Raw genomic sequence first — 21,072 nt, forward strand, 5'->3', positions numbered from 1 at the left:
CTCAAAGCCCGCCTCTTTACGTCACAATCGCTCGACAGCAGCAATATGGCTGCCGCCCACGATTGGCCTCAAAACAGCTTCAGAAACAGATAGGTGACGTCACGGATACTACGTCCATATTTTATACAGTCTATGGTTAAATATGGTTTTACTACAGATTTAAAGTTATAAATTAGTTTGCAGGTTGTCCACTAGAGGTCATTTTAAAGGCATTTCAACTATCTCCCCAAATCAAATATAAACAACCCATAACATGTGATTTTGTTTATTTATTTATTTTTATTAAGGTGTTGAAGTGAGTAAAATATATTCAACACATTTATCTGGATAACATTTCAAAGATAAGTGTGTCCCCCTCTCAGTACAGTGTGTTTGTTAACTCGAGGTTGTGTCGATAAAGTTTGTTCAAAGTCTCTCAGCAGCAGCAATGGCGGCTCCCATGTCCTGGAGGAGGCTGGTGCACTCCATGTACACACCGGCCATCGCCGGGGTTTTTACCCGAATATCGGACCGACTCTTCCGTGCACGGGACAGGAGAGGAGGGTAAGACACTCGGTTCATCCTGGCCTCTGGTGAAATAACGTTTCGGCTGTTTATCGTCAGAGTTGGGGATTTCTTGCTAATGTTGTCGCTGCTAACCTAACCTGCAACATCGGACGTTACGTCATTTTAGTGGTCTTATTTTGGAATAAAGCCAACATGTCGCACGTTTTCGATAAATTCGGCTTCAACTCGAGGATTGTTTTATTCAAAGTTAGGTCCTGGGGCTGTTAGCTTAGCATGCAGAAGCTAACCCTCAAGGGGGAGTGGAGGTTTTCATAACTGAAGTTCTGAACATGATGTTCCTCTTGACGTTTATGTAACTCACAGACTGTCTGACACTCTCTGTTGTTGCTGTCCCATCATGTTACTTTACTATCAGTTATTGTAATCAGGTGACATCACTGAGAAGTGGGCTACACCTGGGATTAATTAGAGAGTCAATGTGTGGGCCCATTCAGATCTATGATTCAGATACACAGGAGGGTTGACTTACTGCAGACTAACTTTGACCTCCAGGGAGCAGGACAGGGTGACACACTGTGTTTCAATATCATCACCTCCATACTTTGAAGTATCAGATAAAGATTAAGGCTTTGTGCAGAACACTACTTTACATTACTGTCAGAATGTTTCATGAAAATCATCAGAACATTTATAGTAGACTCAAGGTATCCCATAATGCACCATGAGAAGTAGGAGTAGTTGTAGTCTACAGCAGGGGTTCTCAAACTTTTTTTGGCTTTCAAAAACAATTTCAGCCAAATGCCCCCTTGTATGGCCGAGAAAATTTTCAGGATATGGGAAAATTACATGAATAAATGTATGCATGTGGTTTTACAGTGTCATAATAACATTGAAATGACAGATGACACACATTCTATACTTTTGTAGTGCAATATTTTCAGAAATAATTAAAGATTGAGGCAGCTAGTATCTTTGATGGCACAAGGAGCACACCGATTTATTTTCTGTCAAACAAGAAGCATTTCAACCACCTGTCCGTTGTTATCCTCCTGGCCACACTTTTATTGGCATGCAAATGTACGTGCTCGCTGGCTGAACAATTAACATCAACAGATGGAGGCCGTCTGGTCCAAGCGGTTTTGCAAATAATATATTTTATAAATAAATATGCTCAATTTGGAAATAGTGCCCTATTTGATGTTGCATTGAAATAAAAATTAAATGCTGTTGATAAAGTTGTTTTTAATCAGATTTTTTATAAAATTTGTTGTTATGCGACTTTTTTTTCTTCCATTTGCCATGTACCCCTTGCAGTACTCCCACGTACCCCTAGGGGTACCCCCCATTTGAGAATCACTGGTCTATAGTACTATAAACTATTATGCATTGTTGTAAAAATCAGAATTAGTAACACTTCTTAGGTTTTTTTTTTTAGTTTTGTGGATGAACTCACTGGACAGGAAATAAATCCCCATGCTAACCCCCCTCCCCAACCACACACACACACACACACACACACACACACACACACACACACACACACACACACACACACACACACACACACACACATACATAACGCCTAATCACAACAAACGTTATTTCAAGACGCTTTTACAAACAGAGCAGGTCTAGACCGCACTTTGTGTTAAATTATTAACAGAGACCCAACACCTAGACAGATTCAGATCCAGTCCCATTTTACAGACAGGACTTAGTCTGATCTCATCTTAATACACCATGAGCTTTGCACCTCGCAGTATTCAGCTAGTTACAGCTGCAAGGAAAAACGTCCTTTTAGCAAGCAGGACCAGACTCATGTTAGACAGACATCTGCTGAGACTGAGTTGGGGTTGGAAAGAGAGAGAGAGAGAGAGAGAGAGAGGGAGAGAGAGGGAGAGAGAGGGAGGGAGAGGGAGAGAGAGAGAGAGAGAGAGAGAGAGAGAGAGAGAGAGAGAGAGAGAGAGAGAGAGAGAGAGAGAGAGAGAGAGAGAGAGAGAGAGAGAGAGAGAGAGAGAGAGAGAGAGAGAGAGAGAGAGAGAGAGAGGATTTTTTATTCAAATTAAATTAAGATTTTTACTCCCGTTAAAGTCTATACAGTGCGCTTCTTAACTGTTATAAAATGCTTAAACCTCACATTTTCAAACATTAGTGTTTATTTTATGTCTTTCTTAACAGATGCAGAAAATAAAACCAGCACCTGTATACGATCCTCTTTCCCGTGACTTTTCTGATGGCATTTTCTTCTCACTCAACCAGTCCTGTAACGCTGCCAAAGCCCATACCGTGTTGTGGTTTGTGGTTGCTTCTGTCTGTTTTTTTCCACTCAGTCAACATCTCTTTCACTATAATAACAATACAAGTAAGAAAAACAACGACCTACCTGCAGTTACGTCTTTTCCTCATCTGTTCCACCAAAGTGACCAAAGATCTTTTACATTGTCACCTTTAAGCTAACACTGAGGAGATCAAAGGTGTGTATTGTTTTTTTCTTTTTTTAGCCTTCTGATAAAATCTAAGCACTGCGGGGAATTCATTTGAAGTGCAGTTCCTAGAAATGGACACATTATAAAAAATAAACATATTTTAAGCGTAACGAAACCTGCAAACATTATCTGACATCGCTGTATCTTTGTCATCTTATCGCTGTGACGCTGTAATGATCTCCAGAATGAAACTCTGGTTCCCGTGTGGTTGAAACCTGGAACAAGGCAAAGCATCAGAATGTGAATAGAGCAGACAAATGAGATCCGATCACACTTATTGTAGAGGCTACTTTATATAACAGCAGAGTATGTGGCCTAAAGTATGTCCACACATGTTTTTGTACTTTTGTTGTGGTATGTAACATTTTAATTATTATTAAGGGGAGTCTTGAAGCCACAACATTTTTATGTCCACCTTCTTTTATGTAACATATGACAGCAGTTTGAAGACACGTCTTTCCAGTTTAATTAAACATGGCATCATCATGACAGTGCATCTTTGATAAAAGCCAGCTAAGTTTTTGTCTTAGTTCTAGTTGGAGCTCTCATCTCAACCTGATCCAACACCTATGTAGATGAATTGGAACACTGGCTGGGATCCAGGCCTTATCACCTAATGCCACTGTGAGATCTCTCTAATGCTCTAGTTTCTAAATGGGAGCAAATCCCTGCAGCCAGGATCCAAACTTTTCCTGAAAGCCTGCCTGGAAAAGGCAATCTTTAATCCTTTCAGCTTTTATCAAACAAAGATTTAGCTTTCTTAGGCAACAACACGCCAGCAGCCCTTGAGTGTTTATATAAACTGAGGTTTTCATTCATTTTTGAAATGAATAGTTTGACGCCTTGCATTATTACAGTACAGATGAGTCTAAATCTATCCTCCATATGAATGTGTCCCAAAGATCTGGCCCCTGGTGGTCACTGTGTTGTCGTTAGCCTCACTTTAAATGTGAAATTACAGATGTGAGAGAATAGAGCAAAGTGTTTCTGCAGATGATCCAGCATTGTAGATGGTACCAGTGGCAAAGCAGAGGTGGAACATCATCTGGACTGAGCGGCTCTGTGTGCGTGTGTTTGCCAGTAAAGCTCATGCTGTTATTTACACGTCAAGTCTTATTTGTTTCAGCAATGTCGCAACCGTAGACTGATGCTGATTGTTTCAAAACGCCATTAATCAGCCTGATTCATCACTCTATCTCTACTCCTGACAAACGGCTACACCACCCCGTCAGTCAACTTAGTCATGCCCATAATCATGCCTAATTGTGCAAAACTCCGAGCCTTATTGTCTTCAGTGGATGAGTCATAGAAATGAACATGTAAAATTCCCCCACACAACGTGTACAAATAGAGAAAGTGTCTGTTCAGATCAAAACTGATTTTGTAGCAGACTTTTTCAGATGTTTATTTCTGATCAAAATGAGCATCCCTAATATGAGCTCTAAGTAGACTTCCTGTACTTTTAGCTTCAAGTGGACACTTGAGGAACTGCAACATTTTAGCACTCGAAACGGCCTCATTTTTCAATACCAGAAGTTGCTTCTTGGTTGTGACCATAGACTGCAGAAAACATGGAAGTGTTTTCAGTGATGTCACCATTGGTTTCTGAAGAGGGGTTTGAGCCCTAATGATGGTGGTCGCCATATTGGAAATGCTGACTCAACCTCACTTGTGGTCAACTTTGAAAAACATAAAGAAGTGGAGCTGAGGTGGGTTGTAGGACTCCCCACAAACAGTTACGTGTCCCCCTGTGAGACAACTTGGCCACGCCCCCAATTATGCAAATATCTGCAAGACTTTAATATTTCAACATAGGTGTTATATAAAAAAATTAAGCTCCCTGTACAGTGTGTTGGAAAATAAAATTGAGTCATTCAGACCAGAACAATTTTAAGCTAGTGTTAATGGTTGTCCTTGACTTTTGTAACCAGCCTCAAGTGGACAATCAAGGAACTGCAGTTTTTTAGCACTTCAACATTGGCCTTATTTCACAACACCAGAAGTTTCTTCTTGGTTGTAACCATAGACAGCATAAAACATGGAAGTGTTCTCAGTGTTGTCACCCATTGTTTTTTAAAGAGGGGTTTTGAAGCCCAATGATGGCGGTCGTCATATTGGAAATGCTAACTCGACCTCAATTGTGGTCAACCAAGAAAACAAAGAAGTGGAGCTGAGGCGGGTTGTTGTTAACATGGAGGATTTTGCTGTAAAAGCTGGTGTTAATGGGGTGTCCTTGACTTTTGTAACCAGCCTCAAGTGGACATACCAGGAACTGCAGTTTTTAGCACTTCCACATTGGCTGGATTTTTCAAAACTGGAAGTTTCCACTTGGTCTTAACACTGTGAAATCACACACTAGGACACCAATATTACACTGTTGTGGGGTTGAAGGAAGAAGTAAAAGTTTACAGACGGCCTTGGTTCTCTTGGTGGCACAAATGGTGAGGGGTGATCCGAACCGACTGTTTGCGTTCACCTGAATGCACTTCCCTTTTTGTGATTTGCACTTGTGTTACATTTTCCTTAACCTATAGTCATTGACCTTTTCTCTCTCTTTTTTTTTGTTCAGCCATGATAACATTTCCCTAACAACTTGGGGAAAAAAAGTACACCACATCTGTGTTCCTGCATCTCAGCACCTCGAGCCTAGCACCAAAGAATGAAACGGGATCCTTCGACACAAATGCTAACAAATTGAGATCATTCAAGTTCACAGTCGGGGGAATTTTGAATTGTGAAGAAAGATGAGAAGCAAAGACTGACGGATAATTTTTTCCATCACATGCTTCAAATGAGGAGGAATGTTCTGCAGTCACGTAACAAAACAAACAGCTCCTCGATTCAAGGAATTACTAACAGTGCTACACGTTGGTAAAGCAGCCTCTGACCTGACCTCCTTGTGTCAGTTGCACTACTCAAGTCACTGTTACTACACCGACACACCTAATAAAAGAAACACTCTAAATGGCATCTTAAAGGAACACATTACTGTTTTTAGAAGTTGGAGATTAATTAATCGACTTTGACTTTGCTTTATGGCGGCTCTAATCCCACCGAGGCCAAAGCTGATTTCATATTCCTCCTTTTATGAATGAGTGACTGGAAACGGCGTCTCTTATCTCACCTCACTCTTTTTTATCTTTTACCACTTACAGAAAACTGTAGGCTTGGGGTCAGCTGAGAGCCCTTACATGTTACATAAGCTCAAAGCAAAGCAAGATGTTCTCCTTTTTCGATGCACTGCTGTAAAACATACATATAGTCATGCTGCGTTACTCAGACACACATGAGAAAGTTCTCTTTAATTTTATGGTTGTTTTACGGCTCTTTCGGTGATGCCTGTGTTTATGATAAGAGTCAAATCCCAAACAAACGGGGAAATCTTCTTCCTGTGTTTACTGCAGAACTTCGAACCCAGCACGTTGGCTTTGGAAAGGCGCCCTGAGCTGGGTTTCCCCTTTTTAATACGACTTTTGTTTCCTCCAACTTCTTTGTGTAGACGGTTTCTATGGTTTTTAATCCTAACCCAAACTGAAACCATATGAATGAGTGTTTGTTTTGTTTAAGATATACAGGAATTTAGTAGAATAACTCCTGACAGTCAGCCTTTGAGGTTTTCTAATGTTAACGCTCCACCCTGTTTCTATCTAATGTGGTTGCATTGTCAGACAGAGTAGTGAGATTGTACATCAGACAAAAGGGGGGCTGTGGTGTGTCGGGGTGAATTTAAGGACACTGAGGAAGAGCAACCCTTATTGATCTGTGTCCTTAAAGATGACATGCAGAGTCTATTAAATGATTTAATCCAGCCTTATATAATGAAAAACAAACCCTGGTTTACCCCGCACAGTGGTCTGGAAAGCGCACACGTACTTTGTAATGATTATTAAAGATGAATTTTGACGGTAGAAATTACACCACAGGTTTCATTAATACTAGTTCCTTTACTTTCAACTTTCTCACCCATTTTTCTTCAGGTAGATTTACATGTGCTTTAAGCAAATTAAAGCTACTATAAGTGTCTTTTGTGCCTTTTTGCACATGGTGATCCCTGTGGGCTAAAAAAAATGTCAGAAAATGTCATCCTCCTTCATTCAAAGTGTGTAACTTTGATGTATCTTTGGGATAGTAAAGGTTTAACTCCTACCCTGCGACAGGTGAGATGGCACCTAAAGCCTGGTTTATACTTCTACGTTAAAATCAAGCGGCAACCTCTGGTCTAAAAATATGAGTCTAATGTGGAAGTGTTAAAAGCTGCAGTTCATCGAGCGTCCACTTGAGGCTCTGGAAGTAACGGAAACCACATACACACCAATTTAAAAAAGACGATCTTTACAGCAGAAATAAACATGTTTGCGGGAACACTAGCTGTTGGCTAGGAGGCTCAAAGCCCGCCGTTTTAAGTCACAATCGCGCGACAGCAGTAACACGGCTCCTGCCGCCGATTTGCCTCAAACAGCGCTTCAGAAACAGATAGGTGACGTCACGTCACGGATACTACGTCCATATTTTATTCAGTCTATAGTTAAAATCAACCCCATAGCCTACGCTGTAGTCTATGCTGTAGTCTACGCTGTAGTCTACGCCATAGTCTACGCCAGCCCTATTCAATAAACAGCCCGAAAGCAACCCTTGAGTGGCCCGAAAGAGACTGCCGAGTGATTGTGACTTTGGTCTGTCAAGAAAAACATCTTTTACTAACACTGACAAGTCCTTACAAAAATTGCAACATTATTACAAACATTGAATGCAACACTTATCGTAACCTAGCAACTAACCCATAATGCATTGTGTTGTTGAGGAGACGCGTTTGAAAAGTTAAAATTGGCAGTTCTGTACAGGTGAAAACAGCATGTCTTTATCTAACCTAAAATGAAAAATCGGCGAGGAAAATCAGCGATTTAATCATGCTTGGAAAAGGCTGCTCTTTTATTATGTGTATGCCCTTTTGGACGTGGCAATAAGTTAATAAACATCCAGTGTGTTTGTTATCTTATCTATTTGTTTTTCTTTTAAATGGTTAACTTTGCTCACTGTCTGCTAAAAATGTCCGGCCCAGCTCATGTTTTTAGCATGAAAATCTGACCCAACCAAATATTTAATTGAATAGCCCTGGTCTACGCCATAGTCTACGCCATAGTCTACGCCATAGCCTACGCCATAGCCTACGCCATAGCCTACGCCATAGCCTACGCCATAGCCTACGCCATAGCCTACGCCATAGCCTACGCCATAGATCCATGTCGCCCTGTTCCAAAATAGAAACCAACAAATGTCGCCTGACGCGCACCTCGTCCGAAATGCAACTACATATTGAAATTACACAGACCACAAGCCCCGTGATTGGTCCACTGGGCAGCCTCTTATTTCCTGTTCTTAAAACGTTTCCTGAATCGCTGTCCATCAGCCATATGTTTCATTTCCTTTGACGTCTCCTCTCTAGTCCTCTTTGTAATAATTTTTATAGACGTAGCAGGACCATAAACAGGCAATCTGACGAGCATAGAAATCACTGCCAACAAGTGTTTAGGAGCAGTATTGCAGAGTGAAGCACATGTTTAAGATAACTAGAGAAAAAAATCAATCAGGCTTTTTCCTGAGAGTCTGGTTTTCTTTTGTAGCTCATGAAGAGGTGTCTATTAGTTTCAGTCTGTTTTGTTGATAGCAAAAAAACTCCTTACAGGAGCTTTAATAACTTCTCCTCCACAGTTTATTCCTCTTCTTGAGAAAGAGTTCAAACAGTAGTCCTAAGTTGTAAGTTTAGCTCCCTGCAAGCCAGTATCTCCCTCCTTTTTATAAGAAGAAAATGTCTTTAACATGCTGCTTCTGTATGAATTGTTTGAAGTCTAGCCAATATAATTATACAGTTACTGTTGGCAAATTATTCCAGTGTATTGTTATGGACCTTGAATGTATTATTCAGCAGAGTAAGTCATTAACACCTCTGTGTTTCCTGCAGCTCCTCCGTCCTGCTGCTGGCTCCCCTCCTAGCTGAAGCGGACCCAGCCCCTCGACACGTCTCCAGGCCCGCCGGGTCGGCCGGAGCTCAGGGCACGGACGGCCTCTGCACCCATTTCAGATGGATGGCAGAACACGTACCCGCCTTCAGGGTGCCAGGCGCCCACATCCACATCCTCAGCTCACCTGACCAGTTCTACCAGACCATGAAGGTTGGTGTGACCATGAAAAAAACACTTTTTGTTCTAACAAATGCAGAATGATTGATGGAAAAACAAAAGCAAAAACTCCATGAAACAGGGATGACCTTTGTTGTCCCAGTTGTGTGACAGATGGAAGATTAATGAGGCAGAGAAAGTATTTGAGGAAGTATGATTTTCCCAGAAGAGGCTGTTTTGTTTACTCTTGAGCACCTGAGTTGGCAGAAAAGCAAAAACGAACTGACAGGAGTTAATTGTTCAGCTTTTAAGTGACCAAGCTACTCATTATATCTTCAAAACAATTAATGCTGGCTGTATGCGTCGTCTGCTTATAACCCTTCTTTAAAAAGTACAGTAATCTTCCAGGAATAGTGTTTACAAGGTGAAACAGTTACACAAACAAAGAGCACATTTACAGTTAAATTGAATCACTGTTGATGTAACTGGATTTTAATTTCTGATTTTAATTTCTTAGACCAACACCTGCTGTGTGTCACCACATTGGAATCCTTTCATGTTTCCTCCCACTTGAGCCTATTCAGCTTCAAGGAAACTGGAGTTTGCTGCTGTTTTTAATCTGCCATTGTCACAGACAAGCAGGATCATATTTGCAAAAGACTTCTTACTCTCAGACTTGAGTTTGAAATTCATACAAAAAAGTTTCTTGATGGGGCACTGGTGGTCTAGCGGTCTAAGCGCCCCACTTACAGAGGCTACAGTCCTCGTCGCAGGGGTCGCCGGTTCGATTCCCGGCCGGTCCACCATTTCCTGCATGTCCTCCCCCGCCCTCCACTCCCCACATTTCCTGTCTCTCTTCAGCTGTCCCATTAAATAAAGGCAAAAAGGCCAAGAATATAACTTAAAAAATTTAAAAAATAATATAAATTCTTGATGCGATTTCTCTGCCAAATCTTTGATTCTACAGCCCCTGATTTATTTCCATCTCTGTCTCAAATAAGGTCTTAAAATGGAACACTTTAGGGTTCAAACTGACATGTGGGTCATGATAGTGTGATGTAAAAAGTAATTTTATGGTGTTTAAAACATGTAACAAGGGTGTGTGAGTGGGCGGGGTTCATAAAAACATGTTATCGGTTTAATTACTTACTTTCCTCTCACGTCTAAAAGGAGGGATGTGAGAGAGCTGGATCTGCATGCCACTGTGCTGTTTTATTAATAGATCACTTTCTTTACGCACACACATCAAAACATACGCACTCTATTCTTCCCTCCAGGCTGTTTGGTATCATAGCATGATGATGAGGACATCTGTGTGGAGAGCCAGCCAACATATTTGTAGGATCACATGCAAGTTAAAAAGGAAGACGTGATTATAGCCTACCTCACGATGGCTTTTAAATCTGAGGAAACAAAGAGGATGGAACATTTATTACAGAGAGAAATATATTAAAAACAGGAGTAAAATAAATAATATCTAAATTCCTCATGTTAAAGTTGTTTTTCTCACTTTAATGCTGTTACCTGTTGTACATCTAATAGTTCCAATATCAGCTTAATTCTATAAGGCCATACCTTGTCAGAAAATGACCATTTTAAAATATGACATGAAACAAACATCAGAATTAAAATATAAACATTTTGAAATGTAATGATAATAATAATAATTTTATTTGTAGAGCACTTTTCAAAACCAGGTTACAAAGTGCTTTACATGGGCAGCAAAATAAAACCGGCAGATCATAAAATCACACAAGTCAAGATGAAGAAATGAAACATATTTTAAAATACATAAAATTCCCCCAAAAGAACTATAAAGGATTAAATTATTTTAAAATATATTTCTTAAGACGGTTTAAATAAAATAAAGTCAAATAAGATTCAGATAAAATCCAGAAAGGCTCTGTGATAAAAGTACGTTTTAAGAATGGACTTAAAAGAGCTCACTGACTCAGCAGACGTGATCTCCTCAGGCAGATGGTTCCAGAGTGTCGGACCCCTCACTGCGAACGCTCTGTCCCCTTTTGTTTTCATTTAAGTATTTGGAATGCAAAGCCTGAGGATCTCAATGTACGCGTCGGCTCATAGGGTATTAAAAGGTCTGCTATATAGCTCGGCGCAAGACAATGCAGAGCTTTAAAAGTAATCAGTAAAATCTTAAAATCAATTCTGAAACATACAGGGAGCCGGTGCAGGGAAGCAAAAACCGAAAGATGTGGTTGAATTTTTTGCTTCTGGTTAAAATATAAAAAATATAAGATCAAGAAATAAAGTAAAATTATTAAAATTATTTCATTAAAACTCAGTTTTTTAAAATAAATTAAAAGAAAATCCTTAAAGTTTATCAAAAATGTTAAAAATTTGTAGTTAAAGATAAAAAGTAAGGTTTAAAAATGAGTTCTGTGTACATTAGTGAGCAGCTTGAAATAGGAATGTTTTTAGTCTAATATTATCTGGGAGGATATTCCAGGTCTGTGCTGCATGATAAGGAATAAAGAGGAAAATGTGTGCACCGGTAGGTCAACTCTGGCCTGTGCATACACACAGGTGGAGGCGGGGAAATTGGTGATGCAGGAAGTGAAAGGGTGATTGTGATTTAATGCCTTTTACACATTTAATTACATGAAAAATCAACATATGATCAGACCCACATCATCAAAGGTGCTAAAATCTGCAGATTTTATTCGCAAACATGTCTGAAGTGAGACGTTTCCGATCCGTCATGAAAAAATAAACGCACGTCTTCCAGTGCACCAAATATTGAATCTACCTGGTCTCACCTTCACATTCCTCCAAAGAGCAGAGGAGAAAACTGGACCGCTTCGTTCTGACCAATCAGAATCAAATGTTTAACAATGCCGGGTCATTCGTAAGCAGGGTTGCAAGGGGTGGAAAATTTGCAGTAAGTTTTCATGTGAAGTTAAGCTGGGGAATTTTGAGAATATTCTAATTTGGAAACTTTCCATGGGAGTTATGGGAATTAACTGGGAATTGAGGGTAATTTAATGCAAAGATTTATTTGTAAGTAAAACTTTATCAAACAAAAACATGAATGTTGAGTTATATATTATTCATCCCCCTAACCCAACCTATTCAAAAATTAACAAAAACGCAATCCCAACAAAGTCCCATTCAAAATGTTAAATGAAAAGATCCCCTCTCTCTCTCCAAAAAAAGTCCCATTCAACATGCAAATAAAAAAGCATCTTCCCTCAAGCTTCTCAAGCCTAGCCTCTGCATTTCTGCTAAACCCTTTCAGTTAATGGGCTCTTCCTGGGTCTCATCAAGATCCTCCATGTCCACTTCCTCAACATCCAACTCTGATATATTTTTTACCCAACTATATTTAAGTTCCCTATTAAGAGCCAACCTTGAATTTAGTAAATTCCTGGTTTATTCCAATGGAAAGTATCCAACTTTGAAAATTCCCTTAATTTTGCAACCCTATTCGTAAGACAGCAGGGTGATAATGTGACAAAGACGATGCAGCAACAGATGATGTTTGTTTGTTTGACTTACTGTTGTATAACAATACTCAGTGCATCAATGTTTAGTGTTCTCCCAGTCTCAGTTTCAGACATCTGTGAACGGATCCAGAACCCACACACTCTCACACAGTCTAACTCTGGCTTTGTTTTTGGTTCCTCTTTATCTTTGAACTGCAGGCCCGCATCAAGACTGCGAAGAGACGAGTGGTGATGGCCTCGTTGTATCTGGGAACAGGCCAGCTGGAGCAGGAGCTGGTGAGAAAAGACTTTTGTGTGTGTGTGAGAAGCAAAAGTTTGAGAGTATTTACATCTGTTTGGAGCAGGTGAGAACAATGGCCTCTAAAGGCAGGCGCGTGCCAAATAACTGGTCAGAGATGCCAGAAAATGTGAGTCAGAGTCTTCGTCGGGAGGACCGCAGTGTGGTTTGTTCAGAATGAAAATGTACTCCAGGCCAGCTACAAGGAATGACCCGAAAGTGCAAGGCTTTATGGGAAGACAGAGACCACTGTTGGCATGCGATAGCCTGCTGTCCTTCATGCTTGGGGAGCCTAGCATAACAACATCAACCCGAAGCAAACCACAGTCTGGACTCCGGCTCGTGTTCAGCTGTTTTTCATGTTTTTTCCTGACAGAGAGTGATTTACAGAAAAAGGCACAGACAAGTCAAACATGTTTAATTACAGCTAGAAGCATCTGAATCAGCTGTGATGGTCGCCAAACTCTCTAACCTCACAGGATGATGGATGACTAGAAACATCGAGTCCGCAGAGCTTTTTTATTTTCAAGCGCAGGTTCGCTTGTAATCCGACACAGTGACCTGAACTCGCCTCAGCAGAAAAATGTGAGTCTAGTTGGTGGTTCAGACTAAAGAATGCAAAGTGCAGGTGTGATTTCACCCTAAAGCCTGGATACAGTAACACAAACCTGCTTTAAATCAGTTACTGATACTGACGGCCGCACCTGAGGAGGGTGTTTACCTCGGTGCAGGTTGAGATCATGAGAAGGATCTGGGATTGTGAGGCAAGGCACAACGTGTGTTTGATAAGTGTTTTATAAAAGTGCACAACAAAGTCTGTCCACAGGTCTTGGCAAGAATATCAGAGGTGGAAGTACTTGTTGAAACTCTTCTGTGGCTCCAGAGGATGACTGAAGTTATGTGTCATATGAGTCAGTGTCGGCCTGGATGGAAGACCACGTCTTTGGAAATGAAACAAAAAAGGGGAAAGGAGTAAGTTTACTGCGTAGACTGTATAAATAATGGACGTAGTATCCGTGACGTCACCCATCTGTTTCTGAAGCGCTGTTTTGAAGCCAATCAACGGCGGGTGCCATATTGGAAATGTTGAACTCGACCTAACTTCTGTCAAGCTAGCGTGAGGTGAAGAGGCGGGCTTTGAGCCTCCTCGCCAACAGCTACAGTGTTCCCGCCAAGCGGTAACCTCCCGTCTCAAAATATGAAGCCCATGCCGAAGTGCTAAAAACTGCAGTTCATTGAACGCCCACTTGAGGCTGGCTGCAGAAACCACATACACACCCATTCAAAAAAGACGATCTTTGCAGCATTAATAAACATGTTTACAGCCTGGTTCAAAAAACGGCTTGGCTCTACATAGCTAATTTCTTTATCGGCACACACTGTACCGGCGGTGGATTTTTTTCTAACGCGACGGTTCAGAAAATATTAAGATTGCGAGTTTTTGCCCAAATAAGGACATGACTGACTTGACTCCCGGTCGGGAACACATAGCTGTTGGCTAGGAGGCTCAAACTCCTCCTCTTTACGTCACACTATGCCTGGTTGAGTTCTGCATTTCCAATATGGCCACTGCCGCCGCCGATTGGTTTCATGACAGTGCTCAGGAACACTACGTCCATATTTTATACAGTCTATGGTTACAACTCTGGTCCACATTTCAACATCGTAGGTGAAATCACATGAGAAGACTTTTCCCTGCTCTATCAGCTCAGAGCTCCACGATGACACAAACTGAGGTCATCGGGTGGAGCTTTTTACAACCTGATCTTTTATCCTGGACATACCCTGCCCTGGAGCAGGTTAGGAGTTCAGCATAAGTTACAACAATAATCTACCCTGGTGAGAAGTGAACCATTGTCATGGTACTGAAAACCCAGAGTTTACCCTGAAGTTACCTTGATAACTGTGTATCCTGCTCTGTAGTTTGCCCTCCAGTTCTGCTGTGTCTGTTTTATTCTTTCTTTAAATGCTCACCGATCGATGGGGCGTCAGAATTAGAGAAGTTGCAGATTTATTTCAAACAACTCAGGATTTACTTTCCTTAAAACACTGTCCACTAAGATTCAACAAACCTCAGTGTGTGTGTAGTCAATGATTGTGTTCTGATTTGTCCTCTGCTCTCTTTGTTGTCTCTCAGGTGGACTGTATGGAGGAAGCTCTTCAGCGCTCGCACAACAACAGTCACACCCCTGACCTGAAAGTCTCTGTACTGCTGGACTACACACGCGGCTCAAGAGGTCGTTGACGTTTACCATCAGATCTCTTTGTCACAGAGCGTCGCGCCCGTCATCCTGACTTTTTTTTATCTTGTGTTTTTGGAAATGTGCAGGTCAGATCAACTCGAGGACAATGCTGCTCCCGTTGCTGCAGCGCTTCACCTCTCAGATGCGAGTCTCTCTGTACCACACTCCTGACCTGAGGGGTCTGCTGCGGCTGCTCGTCCCTCAGCGCTTCAACGAGACCATCGGAGTCCAGCATATCAAAGTCTACCTGTTTGACGATAGCATTATCATCAGCGGGTACGTTTCCACTCATCCCGCTTCCCTATGTGTCAATATTTCACAACGAGTTTGTTTGTTTGAGTTCAAACTGATGTTCACATGTTCGTCCTGGTTTCACCTTAATTCCAGGCCCCCTCATGTTTGCATTATTCTTTCCTAATCAGAGCGCAGAGGTGTTTTTACTTCTACTTCTAGGAAATGCTCTCAGTGTTCACCTCTGGTTGTGCTCCAAGCCGAATGGGCACAGGGCCCAATTGTGTGGTTTCCAGTCAGTGTCAGTTCAGCACACACAAAGGCTTGCGCAGCTTCACTGACCTGAAGCGACGACACAAAATACCTCATGAAGAAAACAAAAGAGACTTTCAAACGCAATTACTGTACTGACTTTCATAAAACACAAACACCGCTGTGTTCGAGCTTTGAAGAGTCGGTACACTTTTACTCTTGTCCTGTTCAAAATATTTCCCTCATCTTTGAGGAAGTTCATCCTGTAGTGAAAGCAGCTGGGTGTATCAAAAGTATGAAAAGAAACTGGTCACTAATCCTATAATACATAAAATTGCTTTTCATTACAGTTAATCAAGATTACTGAATATTATAAAATGAATATACCAAAACATCTTTTTACAGGTGCTACATTCACACTGAAGCCCGTTGCTTCTTCTCTTAAAGGTGACATATCATGCAAAATCGACTTTTTAATGGTTCTCTACCTGAAATATGTGTCCCTGGCATGTCTACAAACCCCCCGAAAATGAAAAAAATCCATTCTGTCCCTGTTCTGATTTCTTCACCTTTCTGTAAATGTGTGCTGAAACAAGCCTTTTCAGACTTCCGTGTTTTTGTTACGTCACAACAATATCCGGTCTGTCACTGAGTCAGAGCTCAGAGCTTGTTCAGCCCATAGACTGTATAAAATACAACTCAACTCCTTCTCCGTTTTTCATTCCCTGCACAATTGTGTGCTAACACGGAGCTTAGGAGTCAGGCATGCTAGTTGTAGGCTGTCTTAAGAAACACAAATGTCGGTTTTACTCCCCACATCTGCAGATTTGAAGATCTAGTGGATGATTTTTATTTATCATGGAAAAGTGCTAGCGCTAATTTGCATAGCCACATAGCTACATGTTCGTAGCTGTGTACCAAGACACACGTCGACATACTGACAAATAAAACAACAAGAAACACTAAATCTGTGACCAATCCTTCAGAAAGGTCCTGCTGCAGGCGCCTCTCCGTCAGGATCAGATTCTGGATCAAATTCAGAGGGTTGAAGTAGTGCGGTCTGTGAGCAGCCGTGTATATTCAGCCAACATGTAAACATTAGATCAACGTGCTGGAGAGCTGAGGCCACATCCACTTCCTGAGGGGGCGTGGTCAGAGGGAAAACAGACCGTTCTGAACAGGGCTGAAGAAGAGGGTTTTTCCGGCATGCCAAAATCTGATTTCCAAGTGTTTTTTTGAGCATAAACTTTAAAGACATGTTTTGGGGACCTCTTAGACCAATATATATTGATGAAAAAAGCGTAATATGTCACCTTTTAACGTCTGAGTAAAGTTCACTTCCAGGTCACTCAAGTTTCGCCAGATAAAAATGTTGAAATCAGATAAAACTCTCATTATCCGTTTTCCCCATTTTTCATTTGAGCACAAAAATGCAAATCAGAATTAGAGTTGTTATCCATGTTTTCATTTTTTGTTTTAGAAACGAATATTGAGAAAACAAGTCGTTTTCTCGTTTTTTCATTTTTGATTTTATTTTGAAAATCAAATGAATGAATGATACACGGATTCAAAGCGCTGCACATAAAAACAACTTAAAATAGAATAAATTAAAAAAAGATATATATAAAAATAAAAAGACCCCCCATCCTAATCCCAAGCCGAGAACTGAGCCCAATATAAGAACACAATATACGCAAAAATAATAATAACAAAAAAAAAATGAATAAATAAATAAATAAATGAAAAATACGTTTCTGAACAAACTGAGGAAACGCTGTCATGATATCTTAATGAGGAAACACTGAGTTAAAATAAGATGTTAAAAGTCAACACAGGAAATTAAATTCACCCAAATAAAATGCATTTCTAAGATTATAAAACACTAAAATATTAATCCATTAAAATAAAATAAGATAAGATTCTATACTTAAAACAAATGAATTAATAAAATGAAATAAAAAGTGGCTAAAATTTGAACTAGATGATAAATAAATGAAGTAAGGTGAAATAAAACTGTTACAAGAATAAAACTCAGTTAAAATGGAGAGTCAAAAGGTAGGTCTTGAGTTTGCTTTTAAAGATGTTGATCTTCGTCTTCTTTCAGGGCCAATCTGAGCGACTCGTACTTCACCAACAGACAGGATCGCTACGTGCTGCTGGAGAACTGCAGCGAGGTCGCTGACTTCTTCTCCGACCTGGTGGAGGCCGTGGGAGACGTTTCCCTGCAACTGCAACCTGACGACTCCGTCACCATGCTTGAGGGGATGGTGCACCCGTATAGAGGTAGAAATCAAACCCCAGAGTGTGGGTGTGTGTGTTTGTATATGTGTGTGTGTGGGGGGGGGGGGCTGTATGTGTGCACACAGACGCATGTTTACCCTCCAACATGTTGTGACACAGTTTGACACTCTGTGCTCGGGTTTTTCAGCAAGAGGAGCCGATGGGTTTCACTAATGGAGCTTGAAAGCTTAGAAAGGGCCAATAGAGGATGGTCAGTGTGTGAGACAGAGAGAGAGAGAGAGGTAGAGAGAGAGATGGAGATGGAGAGAGCTCTTGCGGTTGGCTAGCCATGCAGCCGGATGTGAAATTGTCAGGATTTTCTCTCCACACACACACACACACACCTCCACACACACATACATACACACACACACACACACACACACACACACACACACACACACACACACACACACACACACACACACACACACACACACACACACTGGTACTGTGTCCGTAACTAGAGCGGCGCAGACTGCCAGGATGTTAGTTTGAGGAGTGAATGACATCATGTCTACAGGATTGGAGCGCTGTGGTAAATGAACACCAGGAATAGAGTTGTGATGTCAGAGTGTTGCTGGAAGATAATATTGACTAAGACACGCACACGCACACGCACGCACACACACACGCACACACACACAGTGAAGTAGTTCTGATGAATCACATTAGTAAGAATGGTGGTTTATATCTGATAACAAACTAAGAGGTGTTCCATCATACAACAATAACCAGTGAGTCCGTCTCAGTCAGAGAGTTATCTGATAGATCAATAAGATAATGCTGCTGTGAAGTTTAAAGGGTCAATCCACTCAATTTATGACACATTTTCTCTTTGTGGTTAAGCAGAACACACTTTCTTAATTTTTATTTGAACACTTTATTTATACATTTAGGTGTCACAACATTAAATAAGTTAAACAAAATCTGGAGGAGTTCCAAGATGGCGGTGCAGAGGCCTTGGACGCAGTGAAACCAGCTCCTGACCAATCTCTTTTGTTCTTGCTTGAGTACTTTGTATCCAGGTAAAATGGGTCCCTCTGGAATAGCTTTTGTTGTCCAACTAGGGATGTAAATTTCAAGTATTTTCTGTGATAGATCTTTGGAAATGGTAACAATCAATCATCGATTTCCATGTCAAAAACAATGCCAAATGCATTTTTCCCCTGAATCAAATTTTCCTTCATGACACAATGTAAATAACTGATGGTACTGAAGAGCTACGGATCATATTGAGGTATTCAAAATGTTAAACATGCTGAGTATCAACTTGTGGAGCAGGCTCATAATCTCTGTGGATATACAGTCATGAAAGTGAAGGCTCAGACTACTACATGTGGATTTACTGCAACAAGGGAACTGAAGGGAGCTGAGTGTCTCCGCTGTGAGCAACACCTTCAGTCAGCTGATTCACATTGAAACATGCTTTAAACTTAAAATATCTCCCTAATAGCTAAACGAAATATAAGACCACTTGATGTTTGTTCCACTTGATAGAAAATCGAAACAAAAAAATGTGTTCGAGTACGTTCTTAACAATCAATTAATTGATTAATTGTGAACATCCCTATGTCTAATTGGTCAAAACATTACCACAGTCTGTGCCTCTGCGGTCGAGGCCACGATTAAAGGAGCAGCTAACATGATCTTTCACACCTGGTTTAAGAATGTTGATTTTAAGAGCTGGTTTTTCTTTGGGCATCCTGAAGTCAATGTTGTTGCAGTTGCAGCCAAGTCTGTCCCAATACCTGATTTGCCACCGTGATGACAAATGTGAGAGATTCCAGACGTCAAAAGGCTGATTGTTTGACATGAAGAATTTAATTTGCATATAGTGGATCCTGTTTCTCTCTCTCTTTCTCAGTAAGGAAATAGTTTGGCTGGGAACTGTTACCAAGTTTCCAATAAATGTCAAAGAAAAAGTGACGAGGTGGTGATACAGGAAGTGAAGTGTTTACAGCTCCTGTGAGGACTTAACCGGGTTACCTTGTGCTCTTATAAGAAGGATAAGTGTTCAGTGGAGACACCCACATCATCACACCCTCATTACAATAAGAGGACACCACAACCTGGACTTCTAGCTTGATGATAATAAAGCCCACCCTCAGAGATGAACCGGCTTCTCTTTTTCACTATCAACCAGTTTAACCTTTACAGGGTTCACTCAGACACACATTTATAAATCAGAAAAATAAACTTGTTATTTTTTTATTTTAAATATATATTTTATTTGTAACTTTTAAAATATAAACAAGACAAAAAATTAAATCAAACAGGGGCTCAGACATGTGAAATGAAAAAAAATAAATAAATATGAATTAAATGAATTGAATGAATAAAATAAAGAGATAAATAAATTAATAGAAAACAGGTAAAGAAAAATTTTGTTGAAAAATGATTTAAAATGAAAAAATAAATTAAGAGAAATATTTTTATTTATTTATATGCATGCATACATACATATATACACATATACACACATACATATGCATACATAGATACACAGAAACATGTATACATATACAACAACTCATCCTCCTCCTCCTCCTCCTCCTCCTCCTCACTGTGAGCTCAGATCACTGTGACCCAGAGTTCATCTTGACCCGTGTATCCTTCCTCACACATTGTGTCTCCACGTTAACCAGGCAACAGGCAAGACTTCTCGGTGGCGGCGAGGGACCGGATCATGGAGGTGATGAACACGGCCCACGTGAGGCAGGGGCTCGTGAACAGCTCTGAGGACTCTGAGGACGAAGGGGAGGAGGACACCTGGGTGTTCCCTCTGGTCCAGATGAAACCTCTGGGCATCCAGGTGGACGAGCAGGTCACACAGGTGAGACCAGGCACTTTAAAGATACACGCTTGTGGAAGTCAAGTTTTTCAAATCTGTTCTTCTTTTTATGTTTCACCTTTTCTTTGTCACAACAATCCTCTTATACGGTTATACAAAGTTATAAACAGTGAAAGCAGAGAGTGCTGTGAACATTAGGCCATACAGTGCAGCATATTAAAGCAACTGTATGCATAATCCCGTAACTCTGAAACGGTTATTCAGATACAGAACATGTTTTCTGTAATAAGTCTTCAAAATTGTGGAAGTAAAAAAAACTTTATACATACTGTATATATCCTAGAATTAAAAACATTATCCAGAGGGCGTTATTTATGTATTTATTTAGCCTACATCAAGTGAAGAAGAACCATAGACTG

At 40.6% G+C, this 21,072-nt stretch overlaps 1 protein-coding gene across 1 annotated transcript in view; it reads left to right on the top strand.

The window, feature by feature from the left end:
* Positions 1-384: 384 nt before the first annotated feature.
* Positions 385-21,072, top strand: part of LOC117830052 (CDP-diacylglycerol--glycerol-3-phosphate 3-phosphatidyltransferase, mitochondrial) — a 34,287-nt gene continuing 13,599 nt past the window's right edge. Inside the window, exons 1-7 of the mRNA XM_034707959.1 lie at positions 385-543; positions 8,953-9,163; positions 12,775-12,852; positions 14,991-15,090; positions 15,183-15,372; positions 17,684-17,862; positions 20,508-20,695. Of these exons, the coding sequence (XP_034563850.1) occupies positions 428-543; positions 8,953-9,163; positions 12,775-12,852; positions 14,991-15,090; positions 15,183-15,372; positions 17,684-17,862; positions 20,508-20,695 (1,062 nt within the window). The 5' untranslated portion in view covers positions 385-427. The remainder of the gene's footprint in view (positions 544-8,952; positions 9,164-12,774; positions 12,853-14,990; positions 15,091-15,182; positions 15,373-17,683; positions 17,863-20,507; positions 20,696-21,072) is intronic.

The sequence above is a fragment of the Notolabrus celidotus genome, chromosome 18 (genome assembly GCF_009762535.1).
Source record: "Notolabrus celidotus isolate fNotCel1 chromosome 18, fNotCel1.pri, whole genome shotgun sequence".
NCBI classification, from domain to species: Eukaryota; Metazoa; Chordata; class Actinopteri; order Labriformes; family Labridae; genus Notolabrus; species Notolabrus celidotus.